Below are 23,449 nucleotides of genomic sequence, written 5' to 3'. Positions count from 1 at the left end.
GCTTAAAATTAATCATGTAAATGTTTACTAAATTTGCCTCAAGAGATGAGCTGAGAAAAAGATTGTAAGGTTGTCTAGCACAGTGTCTGATAAGGGGGATGCTCAATATTTATTAGAATGTAATGTACTAAAACCAGAGGATCTCACTCCTTTATTGCCACATGACCACCGTCCTGCTTTCTTCTTTTCTCTTTTTCATCTCAGGAAGGGTCTGGATGCGCCTTTATACACACGCGTCTATCTGTCCGACGGTTCAGCGCTTAGTTACCCAGGGACGAGCAGACGAGCAATTAAGACCGACGTTTTCCTCAAATCTCTTCTATGGTCTGAGAGACGCCTCAGGGAAGGGACAGAGAACTCCTACATCAACGGATGATGATTTTTATCTCCATCAGTGACCCACAATTTGGTTACTGGTGCAATGAGAAATTAAGAAATTAGCACACTTGTATGACTGTCATTTCACAGTCACTCAAATCAGAACTGGAATGCCACAAAAACAACTCCCTGTTCGCCCAGAGAAAAAAAAGAAAGAAAGTAAAGGGGAAATTCAGATTAGTCACAGAGAAGTTCCCCCGCCTGCCTGCAGAAGCTGCGGTGTTAAAACTGAGAGAGTGCGTTGTGCTCTCTCAATCGCCTCTTCTCTCTGGCCCTGGGACCTCTGTGTATTTTCTGATTGATAAGCTCTGTTCTCCCTTCATCTCCTTCCTTGTGGAGAAGAGGTCAGTCTCCCTCAGGCTCCCCTTTGCCACAGTTTTCCTCTTCCTTGCATCCAAACCGTGAAGATGGAAGGGGTCCAACCCCTGGACAAGAATGTGGGAAGCGCACCAGGGCGAAGCCTCCAGAAGAACAAGCTATTGCTGGGGGCGGCCGTGATCCAGGCGCTGGGGCTGCTCCTGTGTTTCACCTACATCTGCCTGCACTTCTATGCTTCCCAGGTAAGACGGATGCTCCCCTGGGCACCTTCCCCATCCCTCCCTCCCAGCTCATGCTGAGGCTGCTCCAGCAAGCTCCAGTCACTTGGAAATAATCTGGTGCCCAAACTGTTCATTGCCCCCCAGCCTGCCCCTCAGGGACTGTGGAGTGTGGCCAAACACCCTCCTGTCTCTCCTTTCCTTCCTTCTTTTCAGTAGGGGCAGTGCTGGGGCACCGTAGAGGTAGGCAGGGCAAGGGCATTGCTTCTGGTTTCTCCTCCTCCTCCTCCTTCTCCTTGCCATGCAGGAAATCTGGTATTGCTTTATGAGCTCTCACTCTGAAACCTGGAATCACTGATATACGTGCTTTAGCCAAATTCTGCTACTAAGCATCTGATCAGGGAATTTATGAAAAAGGAAGTAAGAGAGGGACCTGTTCCACTTTCCCACTGTATTCATAAACCCCACAGGAGATTTGCCATTGGAAGAATGCTGAAGGCACCGGTACTGAGTCCTTTCAATAGCTCATCTATGGGTTCTAAGGGCAGAGAGGCGTGTGTTCACGTGAGTGTCTGCATATGGCCAAAGAACTGCCCTGATAACTTAATCAGAGATTGTTTTTTTTCACTCTCTCTCTGCCAGTCACAACTTATAGACATCGCTTTGCCTTTTTCCACTTTTTCCAGTGCATAATGTAGTGGGTGATTATCTAACTATTTCTCCCACTTAATGAAGATGTTCTTTCTCTTTTTCCTTCTCTTTGTTCTGGTTCTTTCTACATTTTTTTTTTCTTATTTACTTGTTCATATCTACAAACATTTTTTGGTCTTTAAGGATGTTTCAGCTGCAGGAGAGTCCACTGAAGAGAAAATAAATCTAGAGTCTTCCCACATTCCCTTGGTGGGGCCAGTCTGAGAGTTCGTTTCCTTGGCAGGTCATTTTAGGTTACAAAAGTCTCTCTCTGGTAAAGGTGAGACAAGGGGAACTTTAGTTTCTGATAGCCGTGTCAGGGACTGGGTACCTCAAATTAGACCAGGATAAGATAAGCAGAGTCCTAACCAATGCCTGGGCTTGTCTTTGTCTACAGGAAGTCGGGGTTTTTGGTGCACGGAGGCTGGTGGGAGTGCGGTTGTGATCAGTGTACCGCGGAGAGGGCTCATGTTCCTAAATTCCAAACGTGTAGCTGGTGTCGCATCAGGTCTGCAGACCGGCGAGCACAACAATGTGCCAGCGCTCTCTTGGTCTTGTCACCTATCTCCTTCCCCATGCAGAGCCCCTTGGATGAAATGAGCGTAGGCGATTGGGGGGAGGGGTGGGCAGAGGAGGAATGTGTCCATGGCAGGGTGCCTAAAACCTAGACCGGAATTAGGCTTTTCTGAGAAGAAAACAAAGAGAATGACCCAAAATAGAACAGCTGAGTGCATTTACCAGGTCTGGGAGCCCTGAGAGCGTTTTTTCAGACAACCACAGTGCACATATTTCCTCACACTGTGGGGTGACAGAAAGACAGGGCAGACGACCCAGTCAAGACCCAACAGTTGCCCTGGGGCTCCGAGCAGGACAGGGGAAAAGGTGAAACAGAGAGCCAGCGGGTGGCGGTCCGCCCCAGACTGTGAATACCTAAGAGATGCTGAGAAGGAGAGAAGTCCTTTCTGGCAAGTCGCCCAGTGTCTCTGTTACAGAGCCTGGAGGGAAAGCTGACTGCGGGCTTCCAGGATGCTAGAATTCACTGAGCCCATCTCTGGGAGAGGATTAGCTTTCTCTGGTCCTGGCACAGAAATAGAAGCAAAGACACAGGAGGTATGTTAGATCCTTTTGCTCAAGAAATGTGCTCTCATATACTTGCGGTACAAAATTTGGGGGACACAGATATTTGAAATTCTTCACTGCACATCACCTTTAATTTTTTTTCTTATTTCTTAGTTAGACTGTCATAGCTAACGTCATTTATTGTACTGTTGTAGGACCCAGGGCAGCACAATGGGTCCTTACATGTCATCTCATGTAGTCTATTAAGGGGAAGGCTAGCATAGATGGGTCATGTGTGTTTGCCCTGGAATTTGATCAAATGGGGTGCTGGGGGCAGTTTGTGTGTGGGAGCGAGGGGTGTAGTGTAGCTGATGGAAAGGGGACCTAGACTGGTAGCCTTCCTAAACTCGCTGATAAGATTGGAATTTTGGTTGAAGGAAGGGGTAGGTGGTGATATAAATCCAATGTCTATTTTACAAAACATAATATTCCAGTGATGTGTCTGAGGGGTGAAACTGAGCTTAAATGTTGATCATTTGTCCAGCTGAACTGGATCTCTTTCATTGTAGGAAAATGTATTTGGAGAATAATCGTGATTTTTCCTAATTTCCCAGATTTAACTTTTAGCTTTATAAAATAACTGCCTCCATGTAGAGCTCTGTAAAAAACAATAATACAGATATAACTGTTAAACTGTATTTGACAGCAGACTTTCCCTTCAATGAAGTTTATTTAGTAAACTTTGTTTTCTCACAACTCTGCTAAGTTGTATTGACTTATGTGAAAAGCAGAAGTCTTCATTTTTGAGATACCAGAAAAAAGACAGGTCTTACCCTCTCCTCCTTGTAACTTCCCTCTTTGGGCCTTGATTTACTCATTTTAACACAAGGCAGTTGGATCACATGATCAGAAAGAACTCTCCCAGCTCAATATGCTGTGAGTATGTAGTTTATATATATAAATTTATAGAACGGGTATGAGGATTTGAGAAATACAAAATGTAAGTAAATAGACCTTTGTGTCTAAGCTTATGAATTTCCTGCTTCTTAAGAAGGGACTGGAGGAAATAAATTTTGCACATGTATTTGTAATCTGTACCTACTTGTATACCACATGCTTCTCTGCATCACCTGTTCTGGGCTAGGGAAATGCCTTATTTTGAAAGGGGAAAGAAGTGTCTGTCCTAGAAGTATATTGAGGATACAAGTTATAAAACTAAGTGTTTCTTTCACCAGAACCAAATCCAATTGTTTGGATATTTCCTGGGCCTGCCATTAAAGCAGGAGGTTCCCAGTTGCACCTATATTGTCAGCTGGGAACAATGGCAGAAAAGAGCTGACCTATAATGTGCAAAGCTTTTGTAAATTATATCCACGTGGGGCGCAGTCGGTTCAGCGTCTGCCTGCAGCTCAGGTCATGATCCCAGGGTCCTGGGATCGAGCCTCGCGTTGGGCTCCCTGCTAGGTGGAGAGTCTGCTTCTCTCTCTCTCCATGAACCCCCCACCCCTGCTCGCTCTCTCTCTTACTATCTCTCTCTCCTAAATAAATAAATAAAATCTTTTAAAAAAATTATATCTGTGTGCCTTAGGGCTTTTGAAGCTTTCCCAAGGTTTGTACCACCTTTAACACATATATTAGCACTTAATATATGTGAGGGCTTTTAGTGATAGTTCTTCACAAATCCCACAGTGAAAGGTTTATACTCTTACCACCAGTTAAACTGCTGGAAAGAACAGAGTGGGGGTAGTTGGAAAGTGAGTGATCTCTTCTGTACCAGTGATGCCCAGAATTAGAACTCATAGTTTTCCAACCAAGGTTCAGGCAGTAACTTGGATTTTTTTTATTCGTATCAATTAGGAAGAAAAAGAGGTGTTTTTGCCTGAAGAAATCTTGTCTCAGATTAACTCAGTTTAAATGTGTCCCCATGTAAACGAACACATTTTTTAGAAATCCTTTTTTTAAATGACAGACATGCAAATAAGTGATTTCCAATACATCTGAGTTTGCACTGCATAAACAACTCTGTGAGAGTGAAAAAGAAACGTCTGAAGTGTTGAACTAAACTTGTCATTAATTATTTTCAGGTCTTCAGGGGAAGTACTAATAAAAAACACAAGAGAATCTTTGGATTTTTGAGCAGGCATTAGACATAGTCTATTTACAGATAAAACCCCAGAAACTCAGAGATGGTAGAAGCTGGGGGAGCAGCTAGTGCTTCAGCTAACACTAGAAGGAGGAGTGGAAATTCTTTCAATGGACAAGACAGATGGTGGCCTTGGACAGGGGCAGAAGGCTTCCTCGGTAGAACCGCAATTTGTTCAGAGTGGTTGAAGTTGAGTGTTCATAGGGGAAAGTGGCAAAAGGTGAGGCTGAAAACCTAGGCGGGGGCAGATCACAAAAGGTCTTGTGACTCATGCTAAAGGAGCACACTTCCCTCTACTCTATGCAAAAGAGAATACAGGACAAATTACTAAAATTGTTGCTTCTCCAAATTTCGCTTCTCTCCTGTGGTCTACCTATTGGCAAGTGAGAGAGTGAGTCACATCTCTTGCAGCACTAGGGGGCACCACAGTAAAACTAACCATGCTCGGCTTCCCGTTTTCTGCCAGAGCGCCTGCTCTTTTCCTGAGCGCTCCGGATTACCGGATTAGAAAGCTTTTCTCAGGAACCAAGTGCTGATCCACGTGTGAGAGGATGAACACGTTGGGGGGCCCGATGTGGTTCACTATTTACACAGCGATCGATGACAAATGTAGATACATGTTCTGACCCATGTACTCAAAATAGGACAGAGTAATGTGGCCGGAGATCAGGCTGGAAAATGCCACATATGTATACGGATATAGAAACACACACACACACACACACACACACACACACACACAGACACACACAGACACAGGAGATTTGGGAAGTGCGCAAAAGGGTCTCAGTATAGACCCAGGAGTGTAATCTCCCAGTTCCTTTTCTCTGATCTCAGCCCCTAGCTACTAGCACGGAGTAGACCCAGCCTTGCCCAGGGCTGCCCACCATGCCCTTCCAATTCTACTTCTTCTAAGAGCAATTACTCTTGTGCCCTTTACTCTTAGAGAAACTGAAGTTTTCCACCCTTTTCAGGGATTCTTTACTCATGGAAAACGAATGTTAAACTGGAGGTAGCTAGGTTAGGGGAACCATGTACGATGTTTTTATGTTATGTTTAGTAAGTTAAAGGAAACAAGAGAAATACAGAGTAGAAAGGTTGTTCCCCAGTCATAGGTGAAGCTTGTGGTCCTGGCTTCCTATAGCTTGTGTGTTGTCTGAAGTCGCCATACTTTTGATATCCATACTTTTTCAAGTGAAATAATGAAAACACTTCCTTATAGGACAAAACAAAACTTCTCAAACTTCTGAAGGAGCTGTTGGGGTATAGATGACAGTGTGCTGGACCAGGAACCAGACGACTTGTCCAGTCCAGCCTTCCAACTCCGTGACCCTGGGTAAATTCTGTGACATTCCCAGAGCATCCATTTAATCATTTCCAAAGCTGGAACTTGGCTTCTGTGAGGAGCGAATGCTGCGGTATTGAGCTCTGCAAATGCCGAGTCTATGATTATTCCTGGACTTGCTTCCACAGCCAGAGCACCACTAAAATATCTACTTTGTGGCACTTCTACACCTGGACAAACACCCCATAACTCAAACCTCAGAAACCATATCATAGGCAAGGTTAACCTTAACTTCACGAAGCTTGACTTTGCTACTGAAATTTATACGATTAAAAACAAATCCTTGTAATAATTCTAGCATTTTTGAACGTAGATTTCTAAGAGCTCATGACTGTGTTAGAGAGGAAAGGAAGGATGAAGGGGAGAATTTATGAAGGTATATGGTGTTATTAGGGTTAGTGGCTGACAGTGGTTCAGAGACCTAACTTACACACTTAGAACATGGCCTATTCCATCCCCCCCAGCCCCGGTCTGATGTATTTCATGCCATTCTCCAATGACTTGGTTGCCGAAATGGGTAGAAAATTATGTCTAGAAAAGGCATGTTGTCTTGTTTACAATACTGAAAACACTGGGGATCTGATTAGCGTAATTAAAAATTATTTTTCCTTTCAGCAGACCTTCATTCTAAAATGCACCTTAGGTGGGTTGTAAATTTGTAGAAATTTGTCTAGCTTTGCTAACGTGTAAATGGTACTTAAGAACATACTCTGACAGAAAAATAAATGAACACTCAAGCTTAATGCTCACAACGCCAATGTAATAAGTGCCTGTGGATAGAAAACTATTGCCAAAGCGTTGCCCTGTGTCTGTGGAGAAGGGAGGGTCCCGTGCGTAGATGATGGACCCTCAAGGCTGGGCTTCTCTGAAGCTAGAGCAAGGGCACGGGCCTAGAGAACCACAGAAACCATCAAAGATCTGGATGAAAACGACAGTATCACAAAACACAAGCAAGCAGCACGACAGTCATTGAGGGCAAACATAAAAACCTGTTGGGTTATAAAGTAAGTTGTAAAACACATTTTATAGTTCAGTAATACAAAATATATTTTGAATTACTTGTGTGTTGGGTGCCTAATGTTTTCAGCTTCCAACGCCCTGAAAGTTTGTAACTTGACCTTGTATCTGATGAAGACTGGGAACTCAAAGCTCTTTTGCGGGGATAACGGATGGGTGTCACTCCTGCTGTTACTTGCAATAACAGCCCCTCATCTTGCAGATTTTTCCCCTACTTTTGTCCTCTCTAATTCATTACAACTTTGGAGGAAGTTAGGTGTTTTTGCAATGAGGAAATTTGAGGCATGAGAGACTTTCCTAGGTTTATGTAGAAAAGTCAGGGTTAGAAATTAAGACTGGAGGGGCAGGGCGCCTGGGTGGCTCAGTCGGTTTAGCATCTGCCTTTGGCTCAGGTCATGATCTCAGGGTCCTGGGGTTGAGCCCCACATTCGAGTCCCTCCGCATCTGGCTTCCTGCTCGGTGGGGAGTCCCTCCGCATCTGGCTTCCTGCTTCTCCCTCTGCATCTGCCTCTCTACCTGCTTGTGTTCGCTCTCTCTCTCTCTCAAATAAATAAATAAAATGTAAAAAAAAAAAAAAAATTAAGACTAGGTCTAAATTCTAGTCCTGGTCATGACTCCATGACCCTAAGCTTTAAATATTTTGTCTGCCTGTTTTAAAATTTGTTTCCTTTTCTGACATCAGTAGTTTTTGAAGAAAAATTAAGGATTTACAACCTGGTATCGAGGAAGAAGATTCTTTTTCAGAGGAGAGTTAAATCTACTTATGCAGATGTTGATAACATGACCAATGAAGCTTTCCAGTCACATAATAACTTACAGGTTATTTTTAAAAGTTGGAGTATTGCATATGTGGTCTATTCACAGTTTGGGCACTAACTCATTATTTCTCTGAGCCTTATTTTCTCTCTTTCATTGATATTTTTTTAAAAATAATGAGATTCAACTGCATAATCTCCCTGCGCCTTTCTAGTCCATCACACTCTGAATTGAAGATTTACTTTAATGTGAAAGTGTGATTTGTTCACTATTTCAAATACCTATTCAACAATGTATTTGTTTTGTAGGGTGGCCATAGTAAATTACCGTCACCTAGGTGTCTTAACAGAAATTTGTTCTCTCACAGTTCTGGAGGGTAGAAGTCCAAAATCAAAGTGCTGGCAGGGCCATTCTCCCTGTGCAGGCTCTCGAGAAGACTCCCTCCTTGGCTCTTTCTAGCTTCCAGTGGCTCCTAGTGGTCGCTGGTGTTTCTCGGCTTGTAGTTGTGTGACCCCAAGCTCTGCCTCCCTTTTTGCCTGATCACCTCCTTGTATCACTGTGTCCTCTCTTTTTGCTTGAAGAACACCAGTCATACTGAATTTAGGGTCCGCCTGAATCTAGTTGGCCTCATGTTAACTTAATTAACTACATCTGCGAAGACCCTATTTCCAAATGGAGTCACTTTCTGAGGTGCCAGGTGGACATGAATGCGGGGCACTTGTTCAACTCATTACGAACTACTTGTTTAGCAATATCTGCGGAGGGACGGTTACCTGTCAGACACAGAGGAAGCGGTGGTTTGCAACATAAGGTCTTCCTTGCCCTCCCAGATTTTCCGACACAGCGGGGAAACACGAGGGTTAAAGAAGCAGTCGCACCGTGTGTGAGAAGCACTGGATAACCAAGTGGGGTATAGCAAGAAATTTCACTAAGAGGTTTCAGAGAAAGTTACCTACCTACCTGCTTCGATACCTGGTTTCTTGACTGCGATTACAAAGCAAGCATACTTTTCTTTTGCCTTAGGTGCTTTGTTTCTCTACCACTCATTATCAGAAAGTCTTTCATTTTCTTTTTTTAAAAATTTTTTAATTTGAGTGTAGTTGGCCCACAATGTCACATTCATTTAGGTGTACCTCATAGTGACTCAACTTCTCTATACATTTGCTAGGCCCTCCACCTGTCCCCAAACAATGCGACTACAGTATCACTGACTACCTTCCCTACGCTGTGCCTTTTAGTCCACTGACTTATTCATTCCGTAACTGGAAGCCAGGTCCTCCTACTCCCTTTCACCCATTTTTCCCACCCCCCTACATCCATCAACTTGTTCTCTGTATTTATCGCTCTGATTCTGCTTGTGTTTATTCATTTTTTTTTTTTTAGATTCCATATACATGTGAAATCATATGGTATTTGTCTTTCTCTGCCCGACTTATTTCACTTAGTGTAATACTCTCTAGGTGTATCCATGTCCTTTTATTTAAAAGATTTATTTATTTGAATGGGAGAGAGAGAGAAAACACAGAGGGAGAGTGAGACAGAGAAACAGACTCCCCAGTGAGAAGAGAGCCCGAGGTGGGGCTCAATTCCAGGACCCGGAGAACATGACCTGAGCTGAAGGCAGACTAAGCCACACAGGGGTCCCAGATATCATCCTTTTTATGGTGACATAATATTCCACTATCTACATCTATGCCAATGCTTGTGATTCTATCTATCTATTATCTATCCATCTACCTATCTACCTACCTATCTTCACACCAGACCTGAAGAAGGCTTTAACTTAAAATTTCATTCTCATTGTCACCACCATCAACATCCCACTGATGATTTTACCAGCCACCAATCTCAGTTTGCACCAGAATACAGGTTGAGGATCATTTAGGCTCATGCAAATGAGGCTAAGAGCTTCACTGCACAGCCGGCACTAGAGATATTTTTGATTGTTCACTAACCATCAGAGGGAGCCACTTGGGGAGGAGGCCTGCTGTTTTTATTACAGTAGAAGGATTTACAGTGTTGAAAAGATCTTCTGTTCAAAAGGTCTTCTTATCACCCAATCTCTTGGGATTTCTCTTTTGAATGTTGTGATTGGCCTGCTCTGGGACATGGAAGTGTCTGTAGGCATTGCTTAGTCCGTCCATAGTGTGAATAAGTACTTTTTATTCTATACCGTTCATTCTACCAGTTTAACTGAGGTTGGACATCAAGATGAGTAAATTAGAAACTGAGGAAGGGAAAGGACTTGTTCTAGCTTAAGACAAGACCCAGGTGTTCCTATTCCCAGATCAATGCCTTATCTGCTCGACTAGGTTGCCCTCCCAAAGCAACAGTCCTTGCTTTTTGTACAGCAAGTGATACGGGAATGAGTAACTTCAAATAGAAGGAGATTGACTGTAATAATTTTGCAACTCCCTTTGTACTCAAGGATGAATAGGGCCATTTCCAAAAAACCTTGAGCAATGTATAGAGTTGGCTAGAGCCCATGTCCGATATTACGTGATTATGGAGTCTCATGCTAAGGTCTGGGCATTGTCTAAGGGGATAAGTTCCACCTTAGCTCAGCAAACATTTATTGATAAGCCATTATGTCTGAGGCATGGTAAGACTTATGAAAATGCAGCTGGTACATTGTAAACGGACCCTTCCAGCTGCTTAGAGACTAAGCTGCTAACAAGGATATTATAGTGGAGACTTAACTCAGTCACTGTGGTGAGGAAGGGAGCTCTTGGAAATGAGATCCCTCTGTCAGTGTACTCTGAGGACTTTCCAGTGTGGAAAGGGAAACCCAGATACAAGGAAATCTTTCCCTTGAGGATATAAAGAGTTGGTCACGTTAGGTCAATCAGATAATTGTGAAAGTGTGCTCAGGTCACATGGATGCTTTTGCTTTTTCATTTGGTTGTTAACCTGAATACCTAGATTCCTCTCAGGAATTTGTTAATTGCTAAGCATTCAGGACCATGAAATCACAGTTTCTGTTCTCTGAGATAGAGAGGAGAGGGTTAGTAAGTGCCTCTTGGAGGGCTATCCATTACTAAGCAAACTTGACAGGAAGACTGGAAGTGGTTAAAGAGAGCAGGCTACGTTTAGAGTACGGAATGGGCTGTGTAGTAGAGAGAGATGACAGCAAAAAGGTGCTGGCGGCCATGAGAATGCAGAAAGAGTGTTTGGATAACAATTAAAATGGCTTTTCTTTGTGTTCATTAAAGCACTAAAGCCTATTCAAAGAGGTTTTCAAAGTCACACATTTTCATCTTTAAAAAACATGGCTTTTGGAATAAGTTTTTCTGAATGGAGAAGCCTCTCTGGCCAAAGAACCAGTTTTTGCCCATTCTTCTCATGTTTTTTTTCCCCTCTGAGTGATAAGAGGTGGGCCCCTCGCAAGGAGGCTGTTTCCACTGAGGACACATTCAATGCACCAGGGTAAGAGTCTACTTTCCCAGCCTGTTGTAATGAGTGAAGTGTGGAAACTTCCTTATTTTCAGAGGCTCCTTGCTACATATCCTGACAGCTTGCGAGGTTTTACTCTCATGATCTCTCAGGTCTCTTCTCTTGACATGAAGGTTGGGAAAGGAGTGGCTCACATCCCAGTGGGGGTGGTGTGGTGAACTGGGGAGTCCCCTTCAGAGATCTGTTTCCCCACCATCCAATACTGACGCACACCCCCGCGCACTCCCACGTCGGATCTCGACACTATCCCTATACCGAGGGAGGAAGGGCAAGGCCAACACAGTGAATGCAGAGCCCACTTCCTGCTTCAACATTTGATGAGTGTCATTCCCTCTTGCCACAGACGCCCCTCTCGAGGACAATTGCCAAATGAGTACAAAGTTGGCAGCCTCATGCCACATCCCAATGAGTCAGAATTAGAAACTCACACTCCAAAGATGAGCTCTTTAAATAAGCGTCACCTTTTTGGGAACATGGTACATAGTGCTGGGTAAGCTCTAGACACCAGACATTTCCTCACCATGTTTTTGGACAAGTCAGTATGCAAGATGCTGAGAGAGGCCAGGAAAGGACCAAATTCTGGCTCTTCTTTGTAGCACCTGCGTGCTGCCTACTTTATACTTATTCATGGGCCCGCTGCTCCTTGCCAGGACAATTGTACCTAATCAGAGCTGAGCTAAAAGTTTTGCCAACCTGTACTATGCGGACAACCTTGTAGAATTGGCTGAAGAGCTTTTTTTTTTTTCCCCTGAAGAACCTCTGGATATTTTGAGATATATTTGAATATTTTAACAACTATTTAAAACCTAATATGTTAGTCTTGATAAATACTGTTGATGAAAATAATTCAAATTAATCTTGGACCATCAGACATTATTTTCATAAGGCTTTCTCTCTCTCTCTCTCTCTCTCTCTTAAGATGGTATAGGATAAGAGAAGGGTTATTATCAGGAACCTGGAGTTCAACCAAACTCAAGTTAATACCTGTTTATTCGTGAGCAAGTTCTTAACAGCATTGATTCTCATTTTCCTATCTGCAAAACATGGGTAATTATTATTCATACTTACAAAGATTATTTTGCACAGCAAATGAGGTAATGAATCTGAGAAAGAATAACCTAGTACACGGCATGTTGAATTTTAATTCTTTTTCTTGAATGCCAAGAATGGTCTCATTCCTAGATCTTCCTTCCATAGAATATCTTTTGCTTCTTCCTTCCATAGAATATCTTTTGCTTCTCTGGTTCCTTTTCCTCTTTCAAGGCCTCTGTCATGTCTTTCCTCCTTGAGCTTCCAAAGCCTGCAGTGATTTTTTCTTTTTTTTCTATTCTTTTCTTTTTTCTTTTTTCTTTTTTTTTTGTTCTCTGGAACCTTATAGGATATACTGTCTATTGACCGTTAGTAAAGGTTTTATGTAGAGGAAGGGTTTTGTTTCCTCAACTGCATAGAAGTTTGTCAAAATAAGAATCGTCTGTTCTCTTCCTCTCTGTTCCCAGAGTTGACTCTAACGCCTGCCATACAACAGATACTCTAATTGTTGATGCTGTGTCAAACCACCAAATAATATGGCAATCACGTTATTCAATCAATTACTGAATAATTCAGTAGAAAAAACATTTCTTGTTTACAGCAAGGAGATGATTTCTTTTATACTCATGCTTCCGAGACCAGTTCATTCAAACACCAGGACTGGACTTTCTCTGATGCACTGGCCCTACATTCTCCTTTGAGAATGACGTGGGCTCTTCAGACTTTCCAGATTGAAGAATCTTTATTCTACAGTTTGTTCTTATGTGGAAGCTCTCTGGGACCTTTGATATTTTCCTATTTCTTTTAGTATTTGGAGAGGATCTGAGGATTTTGCTTTTCATGATATAAAAAAGACCATGTTTATTTGCATGTGGGTAAAATAAGTATCTCTGATTGTTTTCTGGTAATCTTTCTCATGAAGCCCAGATCCTTTGCTTTGGGCTACAGAGAGCCAGAGAGCGAATATTTCAGGGATGTTGGTAGTCTTTATTCAGTATTTTATTAATTCCTTGATTCTGTTGTTATACATGAGGTTTGACTGATGTTGTACAGAATAAATTAAGAACGTGATATGGATCTTGTCTTCCATGTGCACCCAGGAATAATAGCTGACACTTGTCAACTCCTTTCACTGTTCCAGGCCACATACTGAAGACTCACAAAACGTGAGCTCATTCAGTCTTCACAACTACGCTCTAAGATATAGATCTTACCATTTCTACTCTACAGATGAAAAAACTGAAAATCAGCAAGGTGGTACCGTTTACCAGGGTCACACACTTAAACAGTCTTGTAGAGCAGATGAGACTTCTATCCAGTGTAGAATGGAAGTCAGTAGAGTGTTTTTATTTTATTATTTTTTTTAAATTTTAGGATTCATTCTTGGTGTTGTACATTTTATGGGTTTTAACAATTGAATAATGGCATGCACCCGCCATTACAGTATCACAAAGAATAGTCTCACTGCTCTGAAACTTTTTTACTCTACATATTCACCTCTCCCTTCTCCCTAACTCCTGGAAATTACTGATCTTTAACTGTCTCTGTGGTTTTGTCTTTTTCAGAATGTTTGATGCGTAGAATCATACAGTATGTAGCCCCTTCAGATTGGCTTCTTTCACTTAGTCATATGTATTTAAGATTCTTCCACCTCGGGACACCTGGGTGGCTCAGTGGGTTGAGCCTCTGCCTTGGGCTCAGGTCATGATCCCACAGTCCTGGGATCGAGCCCCGAATCGGGCTCTCTGCTCAGCGGGGAGCCTGCTTCCTCTTCTCTCTCTCTGCCTCCCTCTCTGTCTACTTGTGATCTCTGTCAAATAAATAAATAAAATCTTAAAAAGAAAAAAAAAGATACCTCCACCTCTTTTCATGGCTTGATGGCTTCCTTCTTTTTAGCGCTGAAAGACAGTGCAGTGGCTGGACGGGTCACAGTATGTTTACCCGTTCGCTTACTGAAGAACATCTTAGCTGCTTCCAGGTTCTAACAATAATGAACAAAACTGCTATAAACATCCATGTGAAGAGAGTGACTTTAAACACTTGCTGTGGGGATGCAGAAGCCAAAAATCAGGGATCTGATTTAGGCTTTGAAGGTGGTGATATTTTGATGAGTAGACACAGCTGGAGGGACATTCTTGGCAGAGAGAATAAAGAAAGCGAGTATTTTTCAAATGCTCGCCAGACTAACTGTTGGGTGCGTTCACATGTTATCTTACTTAAACTTTACAGTCATCTGAAATAGTCCAATAGTAATATTATGCCTTACTTTCACAGAGCTAAAACTAATGATCAGAAATAGTATATAATGTTTCCAGACTGTTTTTCTGGAACAGAAAGGTGCCCAGCATGGCACTGTGAGGCTCTCCTCCAGAAGGGAGTGGGTCCACACCCTGCCAGGTACTTTAGGATTCGTTGTTTTGAATCCCAACCACTGGCTGGAGATAAAATACAGGAGAACTGTGACCCTGGGCATGGTGATGGCTGGGCACAGACAGGTTGAGGGCAGGGATCTAACGAAAACTGGGACACAGAAGAAGAGATTGTTCATTTTTCCATGAGGGCCTCCTGAACAGTGAAGCTATGAGTTTCCCTCCCTGGGGCGAGAGGGTGGGGTAATGCCATCTTCCACACCCCTTCCCCCAGCATGGCTGAACTTTAGCATGAAACACAGCACCTGCAGTAGAAGCTGGAGTTACTTTCACCAAACCTTGCCTCTCTGCACCTCATGGGGCACCTTTATTAGGGCAGGTCTGTGAGCCAGCACAGTAGACCTCTCCATCAGAAGACCAACACAGGCCCCTACATGCACCAAGTCTCCTGATCATAGAATGCTCCAAAGCATCAGCTTCAGTCAATGGATATAGTCAATGTGCTAAACGGAAAAAATATGCAGGCAAGAATATTTTATCTAGCAAGGTTGTCATTCAGAATAGAAGGAGATATAGTCTCTAAGACAATAAAGAACTAAAGGAGTTTGTGAACAGTAAACAGTTCTGCAAGAAATATTAAAGGGAGCAAGAGACAAAAAGCAACAAAGACTGGAAAGGAACAGATACAATCTATAGGAATAGTGATTTTACAGGTAATACAATGGCACTAAATTCATATCAATAATTACTCTGAATGTAAATGGACTCAATGTTCCAATCAACAGACATAAGGTATCAGAATGGATTAAAAAAAAAAAAAAGACCCATCAATATGCTGCTGCTAAGAGACTCATTTTAGACCTCCAAACACCTCCAGATTGAAAGTGAGGGGGTGGAGAACCATCTATCATGCTAATGGACATCAAAAGGAAGCTGGACTAACCATACTTACACCAGACAAACTAGATTTTAAACCAAAGACCGTCATAAGAGATGAAGAAGGGCACTATATCATAATAAAGGGGTCTATCCAACAAGAATATCTAATAATTGTAAGTACTTATGTCCCCAAATTGGGAGCAGCCAAATATATAAATCAATTAATAACAAACTTAAAGAAACTCATTGATAATAATACAATAATAGCAGGGGTCTTTAATGTCCCACTTACAGCAATGGACAGATCATCTGAGCAGAAGCTCAACAAGGAAACAATAGCTTTGAATGACACAGTGGATTAGATGGACATAACACTTAAAGAAGAATTAATACCTAATCTTCTGAAGCTGTTCCCAAAAATAGAAAGGGAAGGAAAACTTCCAAACTCATCCTAGGAAGCCAGGACATTTCTCCAAAGAAGGCATATGAATGGTTAACAGATACATGATACCACCTCACACCTGACAGAATGGTTAAAATTAACAACTTAGAAAACAACAGATGTTGGTAGGATGTGGAGAAAGGGGAACTCTTTTGTACAGTTGGTGGGGATGCAAACTGGTACAACCACCCTGGAAAACAGTATAGAGGTTCCTCAGAAAGTTAAAAAAAGAGCTACCCTATGACCCAGCAATTGTGCTACTAGGTATTTATCCCAAAGATACAAATGTAGTGACCAAAGGGGCACCTGCATCCCAATGTTTATAGCAACAATGTCCAAAATAGCCAAACTGTGGAAAGAGCCAATATGTCTATAGATAGATGAATGCATTAAGAAGATACGGTATGTACAATGGAATATTACTCAGCTATCAAAAAGAATGAAATCTTGCCATTTGCAAGAACATGGATAGAATTAGAGTATATTATGCCACACGAAATAAGTTGGTCAGAGAAAGACAAATATCACATGATTTCACTCATATGTGGAATTTAAGGAACCAAACAGGTGAACATGGGGGAAGGGAAGGAAAAAAAAAACAAGCTAAAAACAGAGAGGGAGGCAAACCATAAAAGACTCATAATTAGAAGGAACAAACTGAACATTTCTGGAGGGGTGGTGGGTGGTCACTTGAATTAAAAAAAAAAAAGACTGTGCATAGTACTGTTTTGTATCAAAGAGAAAGAAAGAAAGAAAGAGAGAAAGAAAAGAAAAAAGAATATATAAAGTTTCCAAATGCACAAAGCTAGGCAAGTCACAATTTCAACTGAGACTGACTCCTAAGTCTGTGATCTCTGTCCCATCCTACCTGGCTCTAGTCAAGAGCAAAAAGATTACAGAAAACAGCTGGTGAGAGCATAAGACACAGACAGGATATGTGTGGCTATAAAGCTTGACAAGGAGGTTGGAGCAAGGCCATGGCAGGTCTCGAACTGGGCACTGTGGAGGGGTTTCAGGGCAGTGGGGTAGTGAGTGTGAAGTAATCAAATATGGAGGATGAAGGAAAAAGTTGTGGAAGGGCTGGGAGCAAGAGAAAGGAAGGCACGTCTTATTTTATTTCACAACATTGCCTGGATTTGATGGTACTGATGTAATGAGAGGCTTCTGAGAATCCATAAATGTCTAATATCGGGCAAGCTTCAGGAGAGGGAACGGGAAGGCTGAGTCTGGAGTTCTGTCAGATCTACCCTAGAGAGGAAGTCATGTGCGCTTTCCTTCCTGCCTCTCAGCGTTGCGGTCTCAGAGAATGTCCTCTTGATGACTACCGACCCTGCTTCACCAGGGTACTTCAAAACGTTCAGAAATGTCTTTGATTTGCAGGGACCTTTTCGAGATTTTGCAGAGTCAGTCAAACTAAATCATGAGGACTTTTAGATCTGAGAGCTAGATGTAAGCTTGGATGAAGAGGCTTCCTGTTTTCCTCTTTTATTACAATTGACCTAGAATTACAACTTCTAAAAGCCAAATCTTGGACAGTTAATGCTGGAAGGGATGCCTGGAAATTTTTAAAAATGAAAAAACTGACTTCTAGGGAAGTTATGAAATTTGCCCAAGATGCCCGTGAACCTGCCTGGCCGACCTTAGCACTGAGGTTGCCGTGTGCTGAGCCCTGTGCTCAGTGTGCTATTCCACACGCTGCTTCCGATTTTAATTACGTGGCCACTCATGCTGGGCCCAACCAGCTGGAGAGTAGTGGGGGGCTTGTATCTACCCAGGGGATTATGGGGATAGTGTAATATGCCCTTTGAGAGGCTCTCTTTCAGAATATTGCCTTAAGCAGGACGGACCCAGATTCCGGCATGACAAACAGTTCACAGAGGGGACAGAACCATACCCCCTCAAGCTCTCATGTCATCCCAAGTCAACACCTCTATCCATGGGCTCACCACTGAATTTAAATGGCCTCTGGGGTTCACCCACTGGCAGGCTCAGAAGGGCTCTCTCTTCTTCCTAGGCTGCCTGCTGTTTCAGCTTGGTAAGGTTTGTGATTTGACTTAGAAGGGAAGTAGGGGATTCCTCATCTGTGTGGGCAGTCCCAGTGGAATCCGCTTGACTGTGGCCACTGTGTGCCAGGAGAGTGGGAAGCTGGGATTCCACACCCCAGGGTATGAAAACAAATCCCTCCCCGTAACTTTGATCACAATGTCTTGCCAAAAATAACCTGTGAGGAGAGATGTTCTTGGCAGGAGTAATAGGTGGTGCTTTTTGGTTTTGGTTTTGTTTTTAATTTCCTTTTTTCGTGGGTAACACAGCGTATGGGGAAACATTTATTTATGAAAAAGGAGATCATGAAAAGTAAGCGTCCTCCCACTTCTGACCTCAGGCTTCCAATTCCACTTCCCAGAGGTAACATTTATGAGCTGTCTTGTGGGTATTTCTTCAGATATAGTCAATGCCCATACATGCATTATTAATATTTTTTAACATGAATGGTGATATACTTTATATATGATTCTGCCTTTTTTCCCACTTCATGTATTTTGGAATTTGCTCCGTATGGAACTGCTTTGTTCTTTTAGCCATTAGATTACTGTAGATATTTTATCTATCAGCTTTCTTTAGTATTTTACTTCTCTTTTGCTGCTGAGCACCCACTTGGTTCAAGTTAGGTTTTTCAAGTCATTAAACTGAAGAGGAAGAGACATTAGAAATATATGCACTCAAATCTACTGAACTCTGCATGATTAGACCAGTTCCTATTGCCCGTATGACCTGAAAATACAACAGTCTTACTCCCAGGTTGCAGCGAAAGAACAAGCAGCCAGGAAGCTTCCGGAATTCACTCCCAGTACATTCTGCGGGCTTGTGGCTGTGTTGGATTGATTGGTCACAGCCTTGCTCATGAGGGGATCTCTATGACTGAATGGATTTCTCAAGATGACTATTAAATGCTCCATTATCCAAAATGGGAAAATGGGGCTCAGAGAGCCAAAACAATATACCAGAGAAGAGTTTGGCAGAAGTGGAGACAGAGCTTAGATGCTTGCATGACAGAGGAGAATATTCCTAATTTACCTTAGGAGATGTTATAGAAAACAAGGGGCGGTAGAAAGTCTGAGTCTAATCTTTGTAGAAAACACGAAGTGTCTTCTCAAGTCATTCCTTCTATAGTCCTGCATTTTTGCTTAATAGAATATGACTTGTCAATTTCATTTGTTTGCTTTTTTTTCTCCTAAAAACGTGTCCTTTTTCCTCCTTCAGGTGCCACCTCAGTATCCTCCAATTCAAAGTATCAGAGTACAATTTACCAGTAAGTATTGTTTAACTGATTCATGTTTTTAAAAGAATCTTCCTTCTAGTCTCTTAATTTCTTCCCAAAACAGAATCTCTCCTTACCCTTTGGGAAGCACAAAATCCTGCAATTGTTAGAGCCTGCATGCCATTTTCATTAGGTACATAGAAGGTGTATAGAGAAGACAAGAGAGTAATTAGTTACCAAATATGTGGTTGTCACTGTATTGATCACATTATATGCCTCTCTTACTCCTTCCAGGAACCCTCTGAGTAGGAATTATTCTCATTTTTTAGGAAAGAAAACTAAGGCTTCACTTCTTACAAGGCTGTCTGACCGTATGACATATCATTTCCCACTAAATCAATTACAGAACAAGATTTTGTCTTAAGGAGAGTGGAGGGGGCATGTCTTGGATATGAAGACAAGGTGATCTTCTAACTACCAGGAGAGCATTATTTGGATCCACGATTAATATTAGGACAATCACCAGTAGTTTCTATATGGATATTCATTTATTTATTACATTCTTCTGAGTCTGAAGGGAAGTATATCTTGCCTTCCACCAGCAACCCTCATTTTCAATTCAACTTAATCCCCCCGGGGCCTGGTGCAAAGGAATAATTAAATGAATTATGTCCGGTAGTGGAGACCTGTTCTTTCCTATCACTAAGGGTCATGGGTGAAAATGGGGAATCCGAGATGTGGTTGCTTGGCCATTCAGGATGATATTGTGAGGTAGAAATAAAAAAAATTTAGTCTTTTTGCTTTGCACTTGGAATGGCCCTATACAAAGCTACCAAAGCCTCCTTTACCCCCACTTTCTCCCCGCTGTGGTAGCAACTCTTCCCAAGGCATTTGCCAGGAAAAACTAGCAATAAGATAAAATGGAGAAGCCGGTCTGTGTTCCTGAGCTCTTTCTCTGGCATCTTACTGAGCAGAACTGAGCCCACAGACATTCTGTGCATAACGCTTACTAAGCTTAAGTGACTGCTGGCAAAGGCCAGTCATCCAGTCCCAAGGCATATGAAAAATTTGAATTTCACGGTCAGGTCGAGAGAGGATAGAGAAGCGGTAACAAGCTTGGTGTGAGGTGGTGTGCAGGATCTGGGCAAGGGGCCTCTTGCTACCCTTTGCCCTCGTCTATCTGTTGAAAAAGAAAGGAGGCACTGAAATGACCAGCCCTTCCTGGTTTTGAGAAATCGGGGAAACCTCGGAGTTCCATTTCCCGCCACTGGTCTGTTGTGCCTCCTGCCGGTTGCTATGACCTCTCCGTTTCTGAATCCCATCCGTACCTGAACCTCTCTGGGCCACTAGTATTATTAGCTTTGCCTCTTCTTCCATTCCACAGGGGAAGCAGACTCCAACCCTCACTCAGAAACACAATGCTCTCTTACTTTCTTTCTTTTAAAAACCTCTCCCTATCACTTTCTCTTCACAAGTTTTTAGAAGGATTAGAAGGTTGCCCAGTGCTGTGCTCAGTAATCTTTTTTTTCCTTCTTGCCCTCCCCTCCTTAGGGTGTGAGAATGAGAAAGGTTGCATCATCACATCCCCAAACAACGAGGAAACCATGAAGGTGCAAGACAACTCCATCATTATCAACTGTGACGGGTTTTACCTCGTCTCCCTGAAGGGCTACTTCTCTGAGGAGCTCAGCCTCAGCCTTTATTACCGTAAGGGTCGGAAACCTCTCTTCTCCCTGAGCAAGGTCACATCTGTTGACTCCATTGGAGTGGCTTATCTGGCTTTCAAGGACAAAGTCTACTTTAACGTGACTACTCACAGTGCCTCCTACAAAGACATTCAGGTGAATGGTGGGGAATTGATTCTCATTCATCAAAATCCTGGTGGATTCTGTGCCTACTGAGGACCCAAGGGCTGCTCCTGAGCCAGACACCAGCATGAACAACAAACCGGGGGTTGGACAGGACTCTTAATTCTTCCTTGGGAGTGAAGACACTGTCCTAGCTTAGCCCCCATATATGGCCACATGGGATGTGACCAGAATCAAATCCCCCAACTCAGGGATATTTAAAACTTATTTTTACGTACCAATTAACTTTATTTATCCTTATGTCTTCTAAATCACCTACCCCTCATCCCTTATGGTTGCTTCAAGCCCACTAGGCACCTGTACAAGAATGAGAAAATAGGTACCTCTTCCTCAAGGCACCTTCTATCTATTGGTCAGGAGATTGTCATAATAAACTTTCTTTATTGAAAAAGACACTTGACTACCATTTGCTGGACATTTGACATCTGGCTTTGTCAAAATGAAGAGGACCAAGGAAGGGGCTCTCAATTGGCCAAAGGTGGCGTGGACTCACGGTTGGCAGCCAAAACGGTCTCTCCAAGATGAAATTAGTTGCGGTTTGCGTAGTGTCTAATACCTCTGCCATTTGTTGGAATTCAAACGGAAGATCATCTTGAGAACAGCTGGAAGGACTTGAAGACAACCAGCTGAGAAATACTCTGGGCTTTTTTTTTTTTTTCCTCTACCACTTTGCTTGCTTTCCCTGCCTCCATTGTTCTTAATAGAAATTTCCCTTCAAAAAATCATCCTGGTGATGTGATGCTGTGAAAAATCTAATCACTGATTTCAGGAAAACTGAGGGAGAGTTTTCTAAACTGGGAGAGTGAGATAATTTATTGTTGAAGGTTATCTTTATGGCATGGGAGAGCAGTGAAACTGGACAGCTCAGGGTAAAAGTCAGTAAGAATTTTGGTGGTCTGGAAAGGAAAGCACGTTCTTTGCCACCGCCAACAAAACCAACACATGTGCATTTTCCTGCTTAGGCTGAGACACGCACTCAGCCCTATTTCGTGTACATGTATACCGCATTGCTAGTGTCAAAAATGAAGTTCTATTCTTGCATGCAACTTTATGTCAAGATACTCAGAAGTTATTATAGTATATGAAAAACAATGATATCTGTAATATTGCATATGATATAATACTGATAATTGAGACTAGAATGAACAATAATTAGCAATACCAATAAGGAAAATGATCCCTTTATTTTTAGTTTATATATCCCTCTTGATGCCTCAGGCTTATGGCACTGTGGACAAATTTCCAGACGATTTGTAAGTTCTCAAATTTTTGATGCAGCAAATGGTTACCTCCCATTTTAGACAGACTGCATAACATGACATAGATTCTTTCTGGATGATTCTGTGTCATCAAAGTGATTGTACTGTGCTGCAGTACAGTGATATCTCCAGGATTCCAGAAAGGGAGAAGACAGTTTGCCCCATACTCAATGGTCTCAATTGCATTTGGATTTTTTCCTATTTAACACAGTTTTCCATCCCCTCTTAAGTGTTTATTTATAAGAGAAACTGTGCATATGGTAAGAGCAACCGAGCTCTGAGTGGCTGTCCAGGCGCTCTCCTAACCGTAGTCATGGTCACGATCATAATCACAGGTAAACATTAGTGGAGGGTCTGCGGTGGGCCAGGCATTGGGCGAAATGCTTTACATGAATTGTTCTGAGCAAGATATTCCGTGATATTTGTCTTGATGACTCAGAGGATTGAAATGTGTGTGTGTGTGTGTGTGTGTGTGTGTGTCTGTGTGTGTGTGTATTTGTTATTCACTATGGTTTTGGGAAGTTGAAGCTACTCAGAAGATGGTAACTAATAAGTAAATGTTTATGACTATAGATAATATTTAAGAAAATATATATTTACTTTTTAAAGGTTGGAATTTCTAACTATATTTCTCCTGAACATTCACATTCCAGTGGGTTGTCTGTCTCTGCTGTCAGGGTCCTTCCTGACAGATGCCCACTCCCTTTAGGTACACGTGGCTTGCCCTTCCCGTGGGGCCTCTTTTGGCTACGCAGGGATTTTTCTGTCATGTGCCAACTTTACTGCCCGCCCCCAACTTGAACCCATCAAAATATGCATTTTGCCTTTCAGTCATTTCTCCAGAAAGATAATTAAACCTTCTTTCCACACGGCGAAGTTTTGTGGAAGGAGAACGGAGTGAGAAGTCAGGAGATTGAAAATCTAATTTGATTCAGTCTCTAATGAGCTAGGTGACCTCAGACAAGTA

The 23,449-nt window shown here is 42.4% G+C and overlaps 1 protein-coding gene across 2 annotated transcripts; it reads left to right on the top strand.

Moving 5' to 3' along the window:
• Positions 1-450: 450 nt before the first annotated feature.
• LOC111150852 (TNF superfamily member 4) lies at positions 451-21,928 on the top strand. 2 transcript variants are annotated; one of them, XM_022508487.1, is made up of 3 exons: positions 451-938; positions 19,358-19,406; positions 20,907-21,928. In XM_022508487.1, exons 1-3 carry the CDS (start codon positions 786-788, stop codon positions 21,254-21,256), a joined length of 552 nt encoding a protein of 183 aa, XP_022364195.1. In that variant the 5' UTR covers positions 451-785; the 3' UTR covers positions 21,257-21,928. The 2 variants fall into 2 exon arrangements, with proteins under 2 accessions (XP_022364195.1, XP_022364196.1); XM_022508488.1 differs by lacking the exon at positions 451-938 and adding an exon at positions 2,608-2,714.
• The last annotated feature ends 1,521 nt before the right edge of the window (positions 21,929-23,449 follow it).

Source organism: Enhydra lutris, unplaced genomic scaffold, assembly GCF_002288905.1.
Source record: "Enhydra lutris kenyoni isolate GAN:26980312 unplaced genomic scaffold, ASM228890v2 scaffoldscaffold24, whole genome shotgun sequence".
Lineage (NCBI taxonomy): Eukaryota > Metazoa > Chordata > Mammalia > Carnivora > Mustelidae > Enhydra > Enhydra lutris.
Note: the sequence above shows the minus strand (reverse complement) of the source record. Positions and strands in the feature narration are given on the sequence as shown.

What these genes read in the sequence shown, in the direction of transcription:
- LOC111150852 (XM_022508487.1), top strand. Translation starts at nt 786, where the DNA reads ATGGAAGGGGTCCAACCCCTGGACAAGAATGTGGGAAGCGCACCAGGG. An exon ending in TGCACTTCTATGCTTCCCAG is followed by an intron (nt 939 to 19,357) that starts GTAAGACGGATG and finishes TTCCTCCTTCAG; the next exon opens with GTGCCACCTCAGTATCCTCC. An exon ending in TATCAGAGTACAATTTACCA is followed by an intron (nt 19,407 to 20,906) that starts GTAAGTATTGTT and finishes TCCCCTCCTTAG; the next exon opens with GGTGTGAGAATGAGAAAGGT.